The sequence below is a fragment of the Leptosomus discolor genome, chromosome 3 (assembly GCF_034619465.1).
Source record: "Leptosomus discolor isolate bLepDis1 chromosome 3, bLepDis1.hap2, whole genome shotgun sequence".
NCBI classification, from domain to species: domain Eukaryota; kingdom Metazoa; phylum Chordata; class Aves; order Leptosomiformes; family Leptosomidae; genus Leptosomus; species Leptosomus discolor.
The window spans coordinates 44,267,424-44,286,702 of record NC_141393.1 but is presented as its reverse complement, the minus strand read 5'-3'; the positions used below and the strand labels follow the sequence as shown (position 1 = coordinate 44,286,702).

Genomic DNA, 19,279 nt, shown 5'->3' with positions numbered 1-19,279 from the left:
GCCCCCAGCTGAAGCAAGCCCCACAGAAAGGGCCGGAGTTGCGCAGCAGAGAGCCGAAGAGCTCCGAAGAGCGACCATGCCCTCTGGTGTTCAACCCACGGCACTGGGGCCTCTCCAAACCCCATCCGCCACCCCTCCGCAGAGCACTAACCAACCACACTGCTTCTCGCCCCTAACACCTCCAACCATGGAACTCCCAAGCAGCACTGGGACACGAGACTTTTGTGTCTACAAGGTCGGGCAAGCTGGAGACCGAGCGGAAAACTCGGGAAGGCTCAGGATACCATGCAGACAGGGTGAAACCCAGAGAAACCATTTAGCAGAAGCCAGGAAGCAGCAGTCCTCAGTGGGGGTCTTCCACCGCAGTGCTTCTGCATGGCACTCACACAAGCTCAGCCAAATCCTGATGAGGCTGATGTGTTGCTCCACAAAGACCACGGCGTAGGGAGCCTGGGAACAGGGCCTGGGACTTGTCCCCATGTCCACACCTCCTCAAGAGCATTCATGAGCCCCCAACACCATGGCTACCCTATGTATTGCTCCCACATAGCAACTATGTCCCAGCAATCGTGACTGCCTCCCAGACCCTAGTTTCCCACCATGTCTGGCAGCTTCAGCCCTACCGAACTTCAGGCTGCTTCGGCCATTTGACTAAATCACCCTCTTCTCAGTGCTGCCACCTTAGGTCTTCAAAGCACTCAACATGCACAGGGCCTAGGTGCTGCTGCCCTCATGCCCACAACAGCTAGGACATGAAGAAGGAAGACCTCAACTGACCTCCACACCAAACACCATCAAAACAGGGGCTGCCATGTTAGCTGATGAAAGTCCAACAGTGAGCTGCCCTCTAGAACAAGGTTAGTGACACAGGCACCAGGCAGGCAGCCTGGCTTTCAGCAGCATTGGTTAGTACAGACACAAGAGGGTGACGTGGGGCAAGACGTGGGCGGGAGGGAGCAGAGCTCTTGAGCAGAAACGTTACGGCAGCTGCTGGGACTGCACAGCCTGCGCAAGCCAATAAAAATACCACATACTTATACACCGCCAGCCAGTGCTTTATCCTCCTGGATCTCCATCGGCCGGGCTGGCTGCCCTGGAGACAAGGGAAGACACCTTTGTGGGGCAGGTGGAGTCTAGGGACACAAAGAGAGTGGTCAGCAAGCTCTCCCCATAAATAAATGCCTGGCTGCCCGGCACACGGTACCATCCTCTCCCTCCATGGCTTTGCCATCCCGGCGCCATCCCTCCACCCCACACCCTCTCCTCACAACCTCAGCAGACCCCAGAGGCCCTGATGGCATGTGTGCCACCACCCCTGCTGTCAGCCATGGAGGTCAATGCAGGCAGCATGCCCACGGAGCTGGGGTCAGCACGGCCATTTCTCCCTTCGGAGCCAGTCAACAAACACCAAGCACCACACTCCGGCTTCTGGGATAGTAACCCAGCCCAGTACAGAGTTACCTCCAGCCTGACCCAGCTGGCTGCAAGAGCCTAAGGGTCCCCAGGCCCTGCACCTCCACGGGGTGCACGACTCAGGGACCAGGGCCATATTGGCACAGAGAGGGAGCCCTGCTCCCCTCCCTCCTCCTCTGCACCAGCTTTCACCTTGACTGCTGGGCCCGGGCATGAATTTGAATTTCAAATAAATCATGAAGGCACTCACCAAGCCTTGCATGGAGAAGCACTGTTTGGGCAGGGCAGGGCAGGGCACCTGCTCCTAACCCTCTGGCCCCTGTGTGCAGGCACCAAGCCCTGGGAACCTCAACCCACTGATAGCCAGGGGCCAGGGAGCAAAGCTCTTGGTGACCCAATGCAGCAGAGGGGGAGAACCTTTCTTGAGACCAATCTGACAGCTGCCCCCACAACATCTACTTCCTCCACTGTTCAAACCACAAGAAAACTTGTGGGAGGGTAACGCCATTGTCTGAGCCCAGGCAAGGAGTCCTCGCCAGCAGCCTCTGCTGAAGCATCTCCTGTCCCCCGGCCAATGTGTAGCCCAGCTGGGAGCTGGGCTGGGGAGCAGGGTGCCTCCAACCATGCATCCCTGCAGCTCTCACAGGATAGAAGCCCTGCTGCCTCTTAATCCTGCCATCTGCCAGCCTCTGATGAGTGTAAAATCCCTGCAGAAAACATCCGCCGCCCCCGCTACATTTCAGCCATGGCCACTGCTGGGTGTTTGCTGTCAGAGTGTCCCACACCATGTCCCCTTGTGTGGTGACCTCAGGCTTGGGTGGTAAGAGGCTTAGTGCTGGATCTGAGAGGCTCCTGGCCAGGACTAGGGCGGCAAGGCAGGACGAGATACAGATAATCTGCTTGAGAGGGAACTTTCACACGGAGGGGCCGGCATGTGGCCAGCTGCACAGCCCCCACGCCCTCTCCAGGCTGGCTACAGGCCATGCCAGCAGGCCGGGAGCTCTCTGAGCTCTTAGGTACTTCTGCCCCATGAATCTCCATCCTCATTCTGCTGGCGAGCGCTGCCCCAGAAAGGAGGTGAGACCTCCCCAGACAGGGGGCAGCAGACAGGAAGGAGTCCCCCCACTCTCTGGCTCCAGATCCACACCTGGGCTGCCAACGGTAAGCAAGGGACGGGCTGATCCAGCACCCACGTTTCCTGTGGGAGCCAACCTGTGCCAAAATGAGGGGAAAACCCTCTGCAACAAGTCTCTTCATTAGCTGCCCTGACTTCCTGGGACAGCCAGCCAGTGGGGACACGTGACTTTCTGCAAAGTCACAGTGTGTTTCAGAGCCAAGGCTGCTCCTGCCTCACTGCAGCTGGCAATCAGGGGAATGGAGAGGGTGAGTGGAGCTGGAGAAGGGGCGAACGCAGAGCTCTTCTCTGCTGGTGCTGGGTGAGGTTTTCATGCCTCTCTGGCTGGGAGCCACTCGTGGGGCTGGGACCGGGCTGCAGAGTGGCTTGAGTCCACCATGAGCAGGTGGACTCAATCCTGCAGTAATGGACCATCATCCTGCAGTAATGCCAGGGGACCAGCAGCAGCCCATGAGGCACACTGAAGGCATCTCCCACCAACACAGGGCACGTAGAGGACAGGGCGGCAGCCAAAGGGTGGGACTACCTCCAGTCATATCTCCGTCTGCCCCCAGAGCAGGGCTTCCTACACCAGTGCCACATACCTACCACCCTGCACCCACATCTTGTGCAGCATCCCCCAGTCCCCCAGGGACAGGTCCCCAGCTCCCACCGGTCCCTGCTGGCTGGGCAGGGCTTCTCTGAGACCAGGGATGCTTAGCTTATTTCCCCAGGCCCTGAACCACTGGGAAACGCTGACAGCCGTGAGATGGGCAAAGCTCAGGCAGGCTGTTCCCAGGCACTGGAGCAACGGCCACAGGTAGAAACTGGAATTGGCAGCCTAACCCAGACAGAACAACCTGCCTGGCAGGCAACGCTGAGGCAGGAGGCCCATTAACTCCTACTGTCTGGGACAGCAGAGACTGGGAATAGGTCCTCTCAGTTAGTCCCTAGTGCAACGACTAGGAAGAGTTTCCCCTGGAACTAGAGCTCACTGTTAACCACAAAGTTAAGACCGCCAGGCATCAATCCCTAAACTGCAGGCAGGAGAACAGCACTGGGTCTAACACAGGTGTCAGGCACAGACTGCAGGACTCCATTCCCCCTGAGCACTGGCCTGGCCAGCACAGCCTCATCACTTGCCTTGGCAGAGCTTCACGCTCCGCCTGATGTCCTGATGGGGAGGAGAAGAAAGGCCTCTCAGCTCCCAAAGAGAGACTGCAGCTGCTGTTGGGCTTGCAAGCTGCAACAGAAACACAGGGTATTACTTTTGTAATACTGGAGAGCTGGCCCAGGGAAAGCTCCCAGACTCGGTATCGCAAAGACAGAGGCACTTATTCCCTTGGAGCCTGGTGCCAGCTCAAGAACCAGCAGGACAGGTTTCCACTATTTCCATGCCTTATTTGTGTACCCGAGTCAGTCCTGCATCAGAGTCCCTACCTCCAAAAGTCTCCAGCAGAAGCCATTCACCTCCTGCCCGTCCTCATCTCTTCCAAAAAGGATTGTTTATGGGCCCAAGGGTCAAGGAGGCAAAGCCTCAGCCTGCAGCCCAAGCTCTGCTCCTGACCCCAGCATCTCAAAGTCATTTACAAGAGCCAGCAAACGCGTGACTGAGAGCTAACTCAGGAGCTTCAGCTCATGGAGTCATCTGGGAAAAAGAAACCAGAGCTCTACCAAGATTGGAGACGGAAGTTATATTTAGAGGCTTTGCCAAGTCTCTGGGGAGACTGCTCACCACACACAGCACCACGATGAGTGAAGGAAATCCTACACTGCCTCCCCCACCACCTGCCAAAGCTCAGGTTGCCTTCCACAAGAGCATCCCTCCCCATCGCAGACAACTAGCCTCACCCTATGAGCATCTGCTCTTAGTCCCCAAGAGGGCCCACTCAATCAAACAGCCCCCAAACTCTGCCCCCTTACACCACCCGCAGCTCTGCCTCTCCCCTTTCAACACTATCTACTTGCAAAGACCTGTGCCTGCTCCCAGTGCCCCCCTACTCATCCATTGCCCTTCTCTCTTGCCATTGTTGTTGAAAAGAGGGAGGACATCAGTCATCCTCCCTCCTGTCAGCCCCTTGAGGAGATTACAGGGTTTCCTGGAAGTGATGCTCCAGCTCCTAAGGAGCTTAGAGGTCCTCCCATCAGGCACATGGTGCTGCGGCAGCCCCTGCTCTGAACTCGGAAGGGCAGTGGAGCTGCCAGTGTGCGCCTGGTGCTGGAGAGATGAGGCAGGTGGCAGGCAGGAACAATGCCAGGGAGGACCCCAGCCTCTAGGAGCAGCTGGGCCCCCATGCTCTGATGCTTCCTTGCCCTACCCCAAGAGCCCCACCACGAGCTGGCAGCCACTGCAGCCTCGGTCTGCCAGGAGGCTGCATTGGCTGCCAACAGGCACGGCTGCTCAGTGTGCCCAGTGCTTTCTTTTCCCCCCTGGCAAGATCAAAAGTCTCTAAGCCGCCCCAGTGGAGGTCAGGCCTGGAGCAGAGAGCACAGAACAAACATGGCAGCAGGAACAGCTCTCCTGGCACATCCCACCTGCCCTGCAAACAAGCCCAGGTGTCACCACAGGGGACAGCTGGGGACTCCCACGGGTGTCGCTGGCCTGGGCCCAGCTAATGCCACACATCACCTTTGAGCAGGACAAGTGAGCAGAGGCTGGAGGGTTTCAGAGCTAGAAGCATGCAAAATCTGCATGCATGGAGGAGGAGGTGGATTGCTCAACAGCTAGCTGGCAGCAAGATGTGTTGTGAAAAAGCCTGTCCCGAGGTAAGCACTGCTCTCAGCCTGCCAGCATGCAGATCACAAAATTCAGGCTTCTCACCACTGTCTGGTCTTCCCCCAGGGTGCCTGGGGCTTCCCCCACCACACAACCTCTCTACCACACCGGCACTAGAGGAAAGCGGGCCCAAAGCCCTGCACCCTGGCTGCATCCGCTTGCCAGCCAAGGGCTGGCAGGTTCGAGGGGACACAGTGGCACACCCCGCACAGCGGGGTGGGGAGGGCTGGGCTGCCATCCCAGCAGCACATCTCCCCCAGCCTTCACATGGATGCGAGCGTCAAGCTGCAAGAAAGATGGTGACAAGCAATGTCCCAGAAAGACGTAGGCGGGTGCTCGGCTCAGTTTCTTGAGTGCCGTTTACCCACATGCTGTGCCACCTACAGACCTTCCCCAGGGCAATGGCAGGTACTCCCAGGCTCACGTGCAGGCTCCAGCACTGGGCCTGTCAAAGGATGATAGCCAAAAACTCAGTCCCACGCTCTCTGCAGGGCAACCATCCACGGACTGTTCCGATGGTGGCTACGCTCCCTGATTATGCTGTTGCACCAGACCCAGCCGTCACATGTATCTCCTCTGAAGGTGGATGTGTTAAACACCCTAAGGCCCACAGGGAAGACCCATTTCAGCATCACACCTTTCAGGTGTGGGGGAGAGCAAAAAAGGGGCTTTGTCCCCAGCACTCGCACTCCCTCCCCAAGCGCCCCCTGGAAATGGTAAACCGTGCTGTTCTCTCACAGCACAAGAAACGGGGCACCTAGGAAGGAAATTTAATCCTAACCACCTATTATCTGATCAGCCCCAATCTCTTTATCAGCCCAATTAGAAGAATTACCCATCCGTGGCCCGGATGCACATATTGTACACTTGTCTCCGTCAGCTCTGGAGCCAATTACTCCACCCTCCTGTAAGGCAATTACAAGGTACAGAAATAAGCCTGCTTGCAAAACACATGGGACTAATGTATCGCCAGAGGCCAAAGCTCAGGCGCTCACCCCTCTTTTGCTTCAAATCCCCTTGGGGCTCACCTGCCCTGGGGACAAGACAGGCTCTCTTGCCATTTTGTGGGCCTGTCCCTTACCTAGTCGTGGCTGTGCCTCCCAGTGTCACTGCAGGCAGAGCCCAGCAGTGCGTGCCCACCTCAGGAGAGCTCTCTCCTTGAAGCTGGGGCTCTCCAAAGACTCACCACTGCTAGCAGGCAAGCTCCTGCCCATTGCCTAAGTTTCCTCTAGACCTGCTTCCCAGCCACACACGCTCTGGCTAAAGCCCAGAATCAAAGGGGGTGCCAATCTCCTCACCATGGCTGTTGGAAAGCATTTGGGGGTTAGAGGCTGTCTGTACTTCTTGGCAAAAATAAGTGCAGTGAAGCCTTCCCCCCCAATTCCCTCAGAGGAGGTGGAACTTCACATCACCCTTGGTTCTGACGCTCGGGTGGGCATGAATTTGGCAGCATGCAGCCAATTATCCTGCATGGCTTCCTGCTGAGCCCATCACCCACAGGAGTGTGTGTGGGACCCTTCCTTCTTGGAGGCCCATGGGAATCTCTCCTCACTCCCCTGCAGCTCCAGGTGCTGCACTCATCACCCCGAGCTGGAGAAAATCAGGTCCCTCTGCCAGCGGAAGAAGAGAGAAGCATCCACGAACCAAACAACCCGACGGGCACTTTCAGCTGTCCCAGTGGCCATGCTGGCTCCCTCCAGGTCAGCACCTCCTGTCTGTCCTACTTTGCCTCTCCCCCACCTGTTCACACTGCAGAAGGATGTTCACACGTGGAGAACTTCCCCTTGGTGTACACTCTGATATGCTTTGCAGGAATGGCAGCCCAAACCCCTGGGAGCCAGAAAGAGATGCCACACAGTATTGGGGACAGGCCAGAGACTGCCAAGAGCTCCAGGCAGCCACTGCCACCAGCTCTGAAACCAGAGCAGATCAAAGCACTGCTCTGTGGTGGAGTGACCTTGCAAGCCCACCACTCCCAGCTCCAGCTTAGCTGTGGAGGTTGCAGCTGAGGCCTTTCCCCTCCATCCAGTACCTGTGACACCATCCAGGAGCACTGCATCCTGCTTCGGGCTCCCCCATATGCCAAAAATCCTGATGAGCTGTAGTAAGTTCAGCACAGGGCCACCAAGACAGTTGGGGGTAGAAGCTATCAGATACAAGGAGAGGCTGAGATAACAGAGGTGGTTTGGCTTGCAGAAGAGAAGGTTAACGGGGAATATTACTACCGTCTTCATCTACCTGATGGGAAGGTACAGAGAACATTGAGCCAGATGCTGCCCAGAGATGCGCAGCGACAACCTGAGAGACAACGGGCACAGGTTGCAACAAGGGAAACTCTGAATAGGTATCAGGGAAAAGAAATGCTCAGGAGCTGAAGCACGGGAGCAGGTGCCCAGGGAGACTGTGCTGTCTCCACGCTGGTGACACTCAAAACTCAACATCAACAGCCTGATCAAATTCAGCCCTGCTTCAAGGTGGCAGGGTGGACCAGGTGACCTCCAGCAGTCCCTTCAGACCTCACACATTAAACGTTTTTACACCCCTCCGAGCCGAGAATCCCCCAAATCCCACGAGGGCAACAGTAGGGCTGCTGGGGAGGAAGCGAGCGAAGCTGGGATCCCAGCAGCTGGAAGCTGGGATTGCGGCAGGCAGCAGAGGACCGGCACAGCAGGATGCCGGCCTGGCAGCCGAAGCACGGGACGGGTGTGCAAGGATGGAGACAGGCGGTCCTGAGAGGGTGGAAACGAATCCTCCAGAGATAAGGCTCTGAGTTCTCCGGGGAGGAGAGCGGGTGGCGCGGGCGACGTTTCCCGTCTTCCCATTGCTGGTGTCAAGAACTCGAAAGGAGGAAAACGCAAACCCATCCCCCTCCATCCCCACACCGTGTCCCGCATCCCTCGGCGGTTGCGCTCAGCCGGTTGCCGACTTTATAACCGGGGTCAGCCCCCTCTGCGGGGCCTGGCGCGGCGGGTTCGGGATGTGGCCGGCTGCTGACAGCTGCCCGGCGGCGGGAAGCTCTCCCTCGGGCGGAGGCGAGGCAGCGTCTTCGCAGCCTCCGTTCAGGACGCCACAGTCACCCGTGGCCAGCCCTTGACCCAGGGTACTGGCCTCCTCGGCGCCCCCCCACCCCGCTGCCAGGTGCCGGAGAGGGGCTGCCCGGAGCCCGCCCGCCCGGCGGCACCCGTGGTCCCGCCGCCAGCCGCCCGCCCCGCCGGCTGCTCACCTGCGCCCGAAGAGCTTGAGGCCGGTGAAGCGCTTGTTGCTGTGCCGGCGGCCCAGCGGAGGCGGCGGCCCCCGCTCGGGCTCAGCGCCGCCCGACGCCCCGGAGGAGGCGGCGGTGGCGGCAGTGGAGCAGGAAGAGGAGGCGGAGGGCGAGCCACCGGGCGGCGGGGGCCGCGCCGCCTCCATGGCCGGGCTCGGGGCTCGGCGCCGCCGCTACCGCCGCCCCGCGCCAGGGGAGGGGACTCGGGGCGGGCGGCGGGCGGCGCGACCAGTCGCGGCTCCCGCCCCGCCCCGCCAGGGCCAGCAGGCGGGCAGGAAGTGCGGCCGCGCACCGGCGGCCCCGGAGGACGTGCCGAGCCGCGCCAGCAGCGCCCCCTGCCGCCGGCCGGGCCGCGCGGGGAGGGGGGCCGGGGGTGCCCCGCGGCGGCGGCGGCAGCAGCAGTGGACTCGGCCCTGTGGCCCTGCGCCCGGTGGTGCCGGCTCAGGAAGTCGAGTGTCAGCCCCGCCGCCGCCCCGCGCTCGGGAAGAGGCTCGGCGACAGAAGCGGAGCCTCTCCCCTCCTCCTCCTCCGCCCATTGTTCACCGCCGGACGGAGGGGGCGGACGGAGCCAACAGCCCCGCCGCCACCGCCCTCTCCGAGGACCGGGAGCCACCGCCGGCCTTGTCGCCGAGGCGGACGCTGCGGGTCCCTGCCCGCGCTTTAGCCAGCCCGGCCAGCCGCCTGCCCCGCTTCTCCCTGTCTCCCAGGGGGACCCCGGCTGGGCGGCCGGCGGGCTCGGGGGGCAGGGGCTGTCCTGCTCCGCGTGGCCGGTGGTGCTGAGGCCGCGCCAGCAAGGAAATGCTCTCCCCGCCTGGCAGGAGCCATGGGCAGCCGTCGTTTGCATGGAAAATGAGCTGGCCCTGGTGGCTGCTTTCCCCCGCTCCCCCAAGGGTGCGGAGGCAGGCTGAGAGCCAGGGCTGCGGGGGCTGCCCGGGCAGGGTCCCAGATGCCAGCCCAGCACAGATGCTCCTGCTGACCTGTAACCCCCTCGGGGCAGGTCCCGCTGACCACCTCGAGCACCAGCTGTTCCCAGGAGGGCTGGTGGGGATGGAGACACACCTTCCAGCTCCCACCAGCTTGCATGCAGGTGGAACCTCACAGCCCTGGCAAAGCCCCGCTGACCCTGTGCACTCGCCAGTTTGGCGTCAAGAGCACCCGCGTGGCCCGCTGACATCCCTGCTGGGGAGGCAGTGCTGCCAAGCCCAGCGCAGGCACTGGGAGAAGAGGAGGGCATTGCTGGCGAGGCACTGGGAAAGCACAGGAAGCCTTTCCCCCACCCCCCCGAAGGAGAAGCTGTCAGCGCCAGCCACAGCACCTCAGCCCCCGCAAGAGCAAGAGGGAGGCGGCAGAGCCCGTCTCGGCGGGTACCTCATCTCTATGTCCCCCGGAGAGTTCTGGGGAACGTCCCAGGAACGGTGCCGCCACATCTGCTGCAGCATGAGCTGATGCGCTCAGCCGACCCGGGGTTCACTCTCGCTCTTCCTCCCCCTGCGGCCGCTTTCCGGAGTCATCCCGAGGGCAGGTCCCTGGCAGTGCTCCGACACCCAGCCGCCTGCCCGGGGCCCCGGCTTTGTTTGCACCCTCCACCTGGTTCCTCTCTCTGCACTTCCTGGAAGTGTGAGGGCGGCTGTCATTGCAGCCGGCTGCACGGCACTCTTCCCCCGGCAGCCCACGGTGCGGGGCCACCTCCTCTGCTCACCCCTCTCCGGAGCAGCCTCTTGCGTGCCCTCAGCAAGCAGGAGCATGCCCTGCCACACTGAGCTGCACGCCGAGGAGCTGCACCTCCCTTGCTGAGTGGCTCTTCAAAAACCCCCGTGCTTGAGACAGCTCCCCCTCCCAAAGCTGCCCCGGCGCTGCCATGCAAACTGCACCGTGGCAGTGGGGTTGTCCTGCCGCCCACTGTGCGCTATGCCCATCCTCACCCCGTGCAGCACTACAGCACTCACAACCCCCTGGCTGTATGCGTCCCTCCTGTGCAGTGGGTCTCCAAATACCCTCCAGCCACGAGCGTCTGCTCACCCTGCACTGGGGTGCACTGAGAAATGACCTGGGTAAACCAGGTACGGGCACTGTGGGAGGCACAAGCATCTAGGAAGGAGGCTCCAGGCCAGCCTCCAAAGAGAAATGGCCTGACATTCATCATCTGTTCCTTAGCCTATCCCCAGCTCCAAAAAACCCAGCTCTTCACAAGCAGACACTGATTGGTCTGCTCTGGCTCCAGGAGAGCTTCAGATCAGCAAGGGGGTCTATGGTCAGCTTCTGTGGGGCCAGAGAAAAGCAAGGTAGCAAAGCCAGTCCCTGCAGCCCTCACGGATGCCATTTCTAAAGGGGCACATGGTCTTGCTTTAGACTCAATCATCAAAAAGAAAAAAAAACAAACATCGGCAGACCTTGATCTCATCAGGCGAGCTCAAAGGCGAACACAACCCACTGCACCAATTACCATGCAGAAGGAGGAAAAGGCAGGTCCTGGATGTCTCCAGCTCAGAGACGGGGAGGGGAGAGGTTTTGTCATTGCTGAAAGGGTTTGTTATCCCTTCCCTGCTGCTTTGCATGTCATGATGGCTTGGTCGAGTTTGCTCCCTGCCTGCAGACGTTTCCCTTTCATGTTGCTCTGCCTGCATGTTGCCTTTCAGGTGCTCTGCCCTGTGGCATTGGCCTCCAATACTCTTACAGGGGAGCACCAGGGCTTGGTGAGGCTGTAGAAGTACCACGCCCTGCCCCAGGACCCTCACTGTCCTCTTTGTGCTGTGTCCGTGTGTCCTTCCACAGTCCTGTCCCTCGGGCTTGGTGCAAAACCACGGCGGATCCCACAGAAAGCCCAGTTCTGGCTGTTCTTGGTCAGGAGACCAGAGGGGACAGACCCTGCTGGCAAGGGCTTCTCTGCAGGCAGCACAAGAGAGGGACAGGAGTCACTGTGCTGGGTGGTTTTGTGATCTGGCACCCCTATCTCTCTGTGCTAATGTGTGCAGTCCCCTGGTAAGGAAGAGGTTAAGCTGCCTGCTTCGTCCAAACATTCGCCCCTGGGACTCCTTGTGAGCTGAGATCAGATAAGGGAGGGCATGGCCAGGGGAGGGGGTAGCCACTACCAGCAATATCCAGTTTCTTGGTTCAGGGATCCCAGCTCTCTGCACCCAGAAATATGGGGGTGCAGTTTTGCATTGCCCCTAACACAGCCTCCCTGCTGGCGTACTATTGCGGAGTCCCACCCCACGGTCCCCCACACACCCCCAGCGTATGCAAGGCTGTGGCTGTGGGGACAACCAGGGGAGGCTGGTTGCCGTGGTCGTGGATCAGCTTAAACCAGACTCCCTGGTTTAAGATGGGGCCTTGGGGCTGCATTATGCTGCCCTGCTCTGGCACTGCTGCAGGCATGTCCCTGCACAGCCGGGCTGTACCCACAGCCTCTCAGTTTCTCCAAGATGCTTCTTGGGATGTTCCCATCTCTTGTTACACACAGCCCAATCCCCAGTTCACCACTACCTTGCACCTAGGAGCATCCAGGATGAGAGCCACGGAGTGAATACACTCCAGCACTGCGCCCTGAGCCCTGCATGATGCGACTCCAAACCCATCCCACCCCTGTGTCCACCAGAGCCTGTGCCTGACAGCGGGGCCAACCACCAGCAGTGGGATGACACCTGAGAGCTTTCACAAGCACTATGCCCAGCAAACACTGCTTGTCTCTGTCTCTGGAGAGGGCCAGAACAGGGGACGGTGGGACACATGCTTGTCACCCCCTGACCAAGGTCTGTGAGGAGCCACATGCTCATTAGGACTTTCCAGTGCTGTGAGCTTCCCTCTGGCCATGCCAGAGAATGCCAGCCGTCTCCTTTCCCCCTGCCTGCGCAGAGGGACACAGAGACAGATGTCTCTGTCAGAGCAGAGCGGGCTCGGCTTGCTGGGAATGAATGGGAATTTGATTATGCTGCTCTGCACAGCCGGGCTAACACAATTAAAAGGCTAGCAGGCAGGGCTAGGAGGAAGGAGGCCTCCGCTCTGCCCCTTTCTCCTGCAGCTGGTGGAGGCTCTCCTTTCCTTCCTCGCCATCCCCTGCCCTGCCCTGCCCTGCCCTGCCGGGGACAGAAGGGCTGCCCACCCTCTGCCCTGGGACTTCATAAAACCACAGAGAGCTGCAACCAGCTCCCCCCGGCCCCACAGGGCTCCCACCTCCTCTCCCCAGCAGGCCCTGCTAGCTCTCCCCTCTGCCCTGCCTTCACCAGTGCCTGTGACCATGCTCCCTTGCTATTTACATTACAAAGCAGCCCCCTCCGCTCTGCTTTCTGGGTTATATTTAGCTCCCTGGCACAGAACAGCCTGTGAGATGCATTAGCTGCGTGTCTCCTATCTGCCAGCCTGGGGACCAAGTTGAGCAGCCGAGGTGCCCCACAACTCGCTAGTAGGGACGGGAGCTGGCAAGGGGACACCTCACTTTGCTCTGCGGGGGCTAACACCAGGCTGGGGGGCACAGAGGGCCACAGGGACCCCTCTTCCCACTGCTGCAAGATCCCTGTGAGGAGCCCTATGGTGCATGGGCTGTGCCAGGCCCTACCTCCAGAGGTGGCTGAGAGCAGAAGGGGACTGCTCTGACGCCTGCCACATCCCTTGCCCTGTAGACGTAGCCTGCGGGGAGCCCTTGCAGCGAGCTTTTGTGCGCTTGTGGTTTCCTTTCTGGGTAAACACCTTGCGGGCTGGGTTGCTGGAAGCAGTGGCAGTGACAAAGGCCAGTGCTGCGACTGTCACCCCAAAAGCAAGCAAGAAAGTCTTAAATTGAAGATGAGAGAGAGTCCAGAACTCCACAGGTCCCCCGCTGTGCTGGAGAGGTGAGCAGGGTGCTGCTGCGGCCAGCCAGCACCTGTCCCAGGCCTCCCTGGCTCCAGGTCACAGGGTTTTTCTTAGAGAAAAGTTCACCCAGCCTCTCACTCACCTTATTGCCACTGGAGCTGCCCCACTCAGGGAGACAGAGATGCTCCTGCCCCACTGCAAAACCTTAGTAGAGACACCCGAAGCTAGCAGGAACTGACTACAGACTCCCCTTGGCTGAAGCAACTCTCCAGGAGCAAGGCACAAAGCCCTGGCACTTGCTCAGGGTTTGCTGCAGTGACAGAGAGCATGAGGACCTTCTGGCATTGCAGAAGTACCTCCTTCCTGGGAAAATTGTCCCAGAACGTGCAAATCTGGAGCACAAGCGAGCATCATTAATAAGCTTGGCATGAAACTGCTACTCAAAGCCCTAAATACAATCTAAGCGCTGAGCCCTCTTCCATCCGCCCAAGGCGCCTCAAAACACCGTGGCAGCTATTTATGGAAGGAACTTTATTTCCACGGGCTTAATATAATTTCTGCTCATTTCAAAACCTTTATATAGCAGCTCATGCCGCCTGCCCCTTGTGATGACTAATGGGTCCCAGCAGGAACAGGCAGGTTGTCAGCAGGAGGACTGGGGCCTCCAACCTTCACTTGACATTGAGGACACCTGTGATGCCCACAGCCCATGGAGGAGGTCCTCCAAATTCTGTACTGGGGTTCAGTAAGTGCCTCCAGAGCCAGGCAGCATGGCAAGGGGATTTCTGTCAGCCCCCCCACCAGGGCTTCTTGTGCTGCAGGAGGGGCACATGATGAAAGGTTAGCCCAGCTCTGGCCAACGGCCATCGCCGCCTGACCTGCCCCAGGGAACAGCCAGACCCCACCCTGCGTGGGTGTCACAGGACAGCACAAGCAAATTTCCACCCCCAGACGCTTCCTCGCCCGTTTCCCCTTCCCTTTGCTCTGCTGCCTGAAACGGAGAGTAGAGGAAGCAGCTCATCCCAGTCACCACCTCCTCCCTCACTGCTGGCCCGCAGGTAGCTGTGGCATTCCCTCCAACCCCACTAGACTTCTGCAAAGCCCATGCTGGATGGAGTAAAGCCTCTTGTAAAGAGACCTCTCGTGAGGGCTGAGGAGGACAGAGGCACTTTGCGGAAGGGCGGCACAGACTGGAGGGTGTCAGCGGAGCCGCCTGCCTGGGGCAGCTGGGGTAGGACGAGCAGGATGTAAACAATCCCCAGCAACCTTAGACAATTCTGGAGCAAATTCAGGCTGATCAAATTAGGTTGCAATATGGTCCCTTCCTCCCCTGGGGAGGCTGGATAATTGCAGCTGGCTAATCCGTTTGCAAAACGCGCTGTGCACATCTGGAGGAAGACCGCTAAAAAGAGAAAATCCTGCTCTGCCCCCTCTGCTCGGCATGGTAATCCCTCATCCTCTGTGGCATCAGGGCAGAGACCCTCCCAGCTCTGCTTGACGCCTCAGTGAGCAGCTCTGAATGAGGGCCAGGAGGGCTGTGCGTTGTCCCAGCTCACAGCAAGGCTCAGGGACGCAGGGCTGCCTCAGGGAGGACTCTGCCACCCCGGCTCCTGCTTGCCACCCACTGCAGGAATAACAAGCACTCGAGATGAGTCAGCTCCAGGGCCCCTCCTGCTCTGTAGGCACTAATACCCTTTCCAATTAGTTCCCACTACCGCAGTATAAAAGAGCAATTTGCTCACAGTTTGCACCGCAGCCCTTGCAGCGGGGAAGAAGGGCTGCTGTATGCGTGGGAGCTCAGCTGGGCTGTGGGGCGGGGGGTGACCGACAGTTCCTGCCCGAAATCTACCCCCCCACCAGAACACTGTGCCCTGGGTTCCTTGAGTTCCAGGTGGGTGGCAGGAGAGCCCGTCCACCCTCTGCCAGCCATAGCAGCAGGCAGGGCATCAAGATCCTCCATGCCAGTATTCCACCTGCTTATAAATTATCTAGCATTTGCTGAGCATGGTGACAGCATGACATGGTGCCACTGAGCTCAGGAGGACACAGAGATGTCCCTTCACCGAGCCAGCTCAGGAGAAGGGTAAGGAGGTGGCTTCTGCCTTCACCCCTCTGCTCAGACCCTCGCAGCAGCCCAGAGTCAGTCCTGCAAATGCTCGCTTTTACTCCGGACAGGCGCAGGGTCAACGGATTTCTCCTCACTTACACCCGAGAGCCATTTTGCAAAGTTTGGGGGTACTAAATGGTAGAAGGGCTTAAACGGTCAAAGAAAGGGGAAGGTGAGACACCAGACCTTATTTGCTGTGAGAGAAAGAGTAGAGCTGAGCTCCTGGAGGTGCTGACCCAAGCAGGATCTCAGACAGCACAGTTCGAGTTGGGAACAGGAGCTCACCTGAGCATCACCAGGCAGTGCCTCCCATAAGCATCCTCCCTGGGAAACCACTCTTCGCCTCCACCAGTTTTCCTTGGCTATAGCAGGGGTGGGTCAGCAGGGCAGTCCCAGCAGAAGAGTAGTACCAAAAGCCAGGAAAGATACTCCTCTTACTGCAAGGTGCCCCCAAAGGGCACATTTCCAGCCTAAGCCCCAGTCTCAGCCCCTTTGCATCACTGCTCAGTCTTCCCAGGTGGGATCAAGGTTTCTGGACCTGGGAATCAAGCAAGGGACTTTCGCCCTGTGGCAGAGGAGGAAGAGGGGAATCAATGTTATCAGAAGTCCCTTGTATCCGGTGCACTGAAGAGTGATAAGCCAGTGCTGCAGAGAAAGATGGAAGCCTCTAGCCCTGTGCCAGAGCTCGTGGGAGGTTGTTGGGCACCAACCGCCTGGAGAGAAGCCTGGGAGGCATCGCAGCCTCGGGATGGGAAAGGGAATTGGATATAAGGAAGAATAAGGGGGCCTGTGAGGGTGACAAGGGGACTGCCGCTGCAGAAGGGGGCTGTTGCATGGGTGGGGAGGGAAGGGGCTAAAAGATCCCCTTGCCCTGTGCTGAGATGGTTTCTGGTGGGAAGGCACTGGTGGCTGGTGGGAAGAGCCAGCCCTGGCCCCATAGGAGGGAGGTACCCCCAGAACAGGGCACTCCTCTGCCCCAGCCCAGCCCCGGTGCTCGGGGACGCGGGGGCTCCTACCTGTAGGAGACCTGCTTTCTGATGGCCAAGTGCAGGAACTGCTTCTCCACCTCTGCCACCGCCCCTGTCATCTCCTCCCAAGATGGGTCCACGCTGCGGAGGCCCGAGCGTTGCGCTTGCCTGGTAGTCTCTGCATCCGCCGCTCCCCCGAGTCTTGCTGTGGCCCCTCTGGCCACCTCAGCATCGCCCCTGGCTGGGGTGAAGTCTCTCCAGCTCCCAGGACCTTCAGCCATGCTGGAGTGAGGTGTCCCTCCAGCTGGGGAGTCTTGCTCTGCCCACACAACCTCTCGGGCAGCTTGGTCCCACCCCGAAGGCTCCGCTTTGCCTCCCCAGGGCCGTGGGGCAATCCTGGCAAATCTTAACTCCCTGGGGGAGCAGAAGCACGGAGAAACAGCAGCGTCTAACTTTTTGCAGTGGTATTTATTAGCCTCTTGCTAGCTGTTTGGGCAGCTCAGGCGCCGCAGCTCAGCTTTTCTCTGTCTCTGCTGCTGCGAAGCGGAGGAATAGCTGACAGAAACCCGGAGACGTTGGTGCTGCTCCTTGGAGGTGCTGGCACTGCGAGGGCAGCAGCGAGGGAGCGGGAAACGCAGCGCTCGCCGGAGAACGAGTCTTAGGAGAATGCACGTCCAGGGATGGTGATGCTCCCAGCGAGCGAAGGAGAGCTCGGAGTGCCTTCTGCGAGGTCCCCCCAGGGCCAGGCACGTCCCTTCGCGTCCCCGGCGGCAGCAGCAGCCGAGCGGGAGAGGCAGGCAGAGGTAGGCAGCGAGGAAGGTGCCTGTGCACCGATCCTGCAGCAGCCCTCAAAAGACAAAGCAGAAAGAGAGTGAGTGTGTGCTTGAGGAGGGGGGCTGCGGAGAGCTGCACCGAGGGAGGCAGCCTGGTGTCACCTTAGAGACACTCAGAAACTGGCACTTAACCCTTCGGAGGCCGGGGAGGCAGAGGAGGGTGACAACTCAGCCACCCCTCGCTGCTCGAAGCCCAGCCGGCGTCTGCCTGTCTGCACAGGCTGCTCGGGGAACTGGGTCTCGGCTGCTCATCTTAACCCGACACCCAGTCAGGTAGAGTCAGGCATCCTGGAAAACAGTGTGACAGCAGCCCCAGTACAGCAAAGCACCTGCTGCTCTGGCTGACCATCCAACACAGATGACATCTGCCTGGGGACAGGGTCTGCAGCTTTGGACAGTGGTACCCAAGGAGAAGTACGGCCATAGTGCAGCGTCCCTCCTCCTAACAGGCTCACTCAGCTCCTTGCCACTTGGGAAGCCACGTTATCCCTGCTTTCTACTAATTCAAGGCATTTTTTTCTCCAATCCTGGCATCTAGAGGTAGAAAGGCCCTTCTGTCCTCTGCCCCCATCTGTCAGGAGAGTTGCATCGTCTGTTTGCCCTGGGCTGGACTTTGTGACCCCAGTCCCAGCTCTGGTCTGCCTCAGCCTTGCCTGCCCTAGTGCTCTGGATGCCAGCTGGGGTGAGAGATCCTCAAAAGCTCCCATATGTGCCTGACTGCTTGTTTTGGATTTGTTCTGCCCCAGATTCACACGCTGAGGCTTTACCTGCTAAGCACTAGGAAATTTGAACTTCAGGTCTGTAAGAGCCACCCCCTGCATCAGTTGCCCATGGCAAGGTCCTACGGTCATGTATTATGTTGAGAACATATTCATCATCCCTTATCCCAGTGTCTTCCCATAAGGGTTTGGCATGATGGAAGCTGGAATGTGTCCTCAGCCTGCTCTGACTGTTTTATCACCTTGGGAGTCATCAGGAGCAGCTCATCCCTCTTGACAGCGCTGCCCATTATCCCCATGCAGCCCTGTGGCACCTCTGCTACAGGTGCCATTGGCAGGGCACATTCCCACGCCATGCCTGACCCCAGCCTGCAAAGCAGCAGAGGCTGGAGAAGGGCTGTGCCTTTCCCAGGCTACCACAGCCCACCAGCACCTTCAGTTCAAGTTATTGAACCTTTGTCTGGCCCTAAATATCACGATGACATCTCCACACCATCTTGTACCTGCCGGGGGATTTGTGCCTCCCAGGGGCACAGCAGCCCCCGAGCCCACTCCTCCGCACAGTCGTGACTTGCAGGAAGACCCCCACCTTCCTCGCTGCATGACTCAGCCCCTCCAGCCCCCACAGGGGTTTTGTTCCTCTTGAAACCTGAAGTGCTTCTGGGTGAACTGTGCCCATCAGGCAGTTTCACCCTCGCTTGCTGGGACAGAGACCTGCCTGGGAGCTTATCAGCGCTCCCTGCACCAATGCACAGCCCTGCTCCATGTCCTCCTACCACCCACGGGCACTGCAGAGGCTGGGTGCAGGCTGTGGGAAGGGAGAAGCAGCAGGTACCTGGCTGGTGCAAGAGGGACCTGTGGCACCTCTCTGCTTCTCACTGTCCACTGGGTGATGCCTCTATGCCTGCCCCGGGGCTCAGCCTGGCCTGGAGGTGTCCCCTATGAGAGCCACCTTCACCCGCGCTGGTCGGGCTGCCAGGGCAGGGCAGAGCTGGGCTGCCTGGGTGAAGCTACAGGGGATGCAGGTCCACTCATGCTCCCAGGAGATTTTGGCAAACAGCTGTCCTGGCCTTCATGGTTGAGGGAGTCAGTGGTCACTGTGCTGAGGAAGGGGATGGCCAGGCTGGGGTTGATGCGAGTTGGAGGCTGGGAGAGCACGGGGTCTAGGTGCGGGAAGGAGGGGAGAGCTATCTGGGGGGCATTTCTCACTGATGACTGCATCAGTGCTATAGGAAAGGAGCTTCAGGAAGGGAAGCAGAGGCCCTTATTGTGGGAAAGCTCCCAAGAGCTGGGCATAGCAGT

At 59.5% G+C, this 19,279-nt stretch overlaps 1 protein-coding gene across 1 annotated transcript in view; it reads right to left on the bottom strand.

The window, feature by feature from the left end:
* The window catches only part of DGKZ (diacylglycerol kinase zeta), a 45,906-nt gene extending 37,195 nt beyond the window's left edge, over positions 1 to 8,711 (bottom strand). Inside the window, exon 1 of the mRNA XM_086463579.1 lies at positions 8,527 to 8,711. Coding sequence (XP_086319705.1) covers positions 8,527 to 8,711 — 185 coding nt within the window. The remainder of the gene's footprint in view (positions 1 to 8,526) is intronic.
* Positions 8,712 to 19,279: the final 10,568 nt, after the last annotated feature.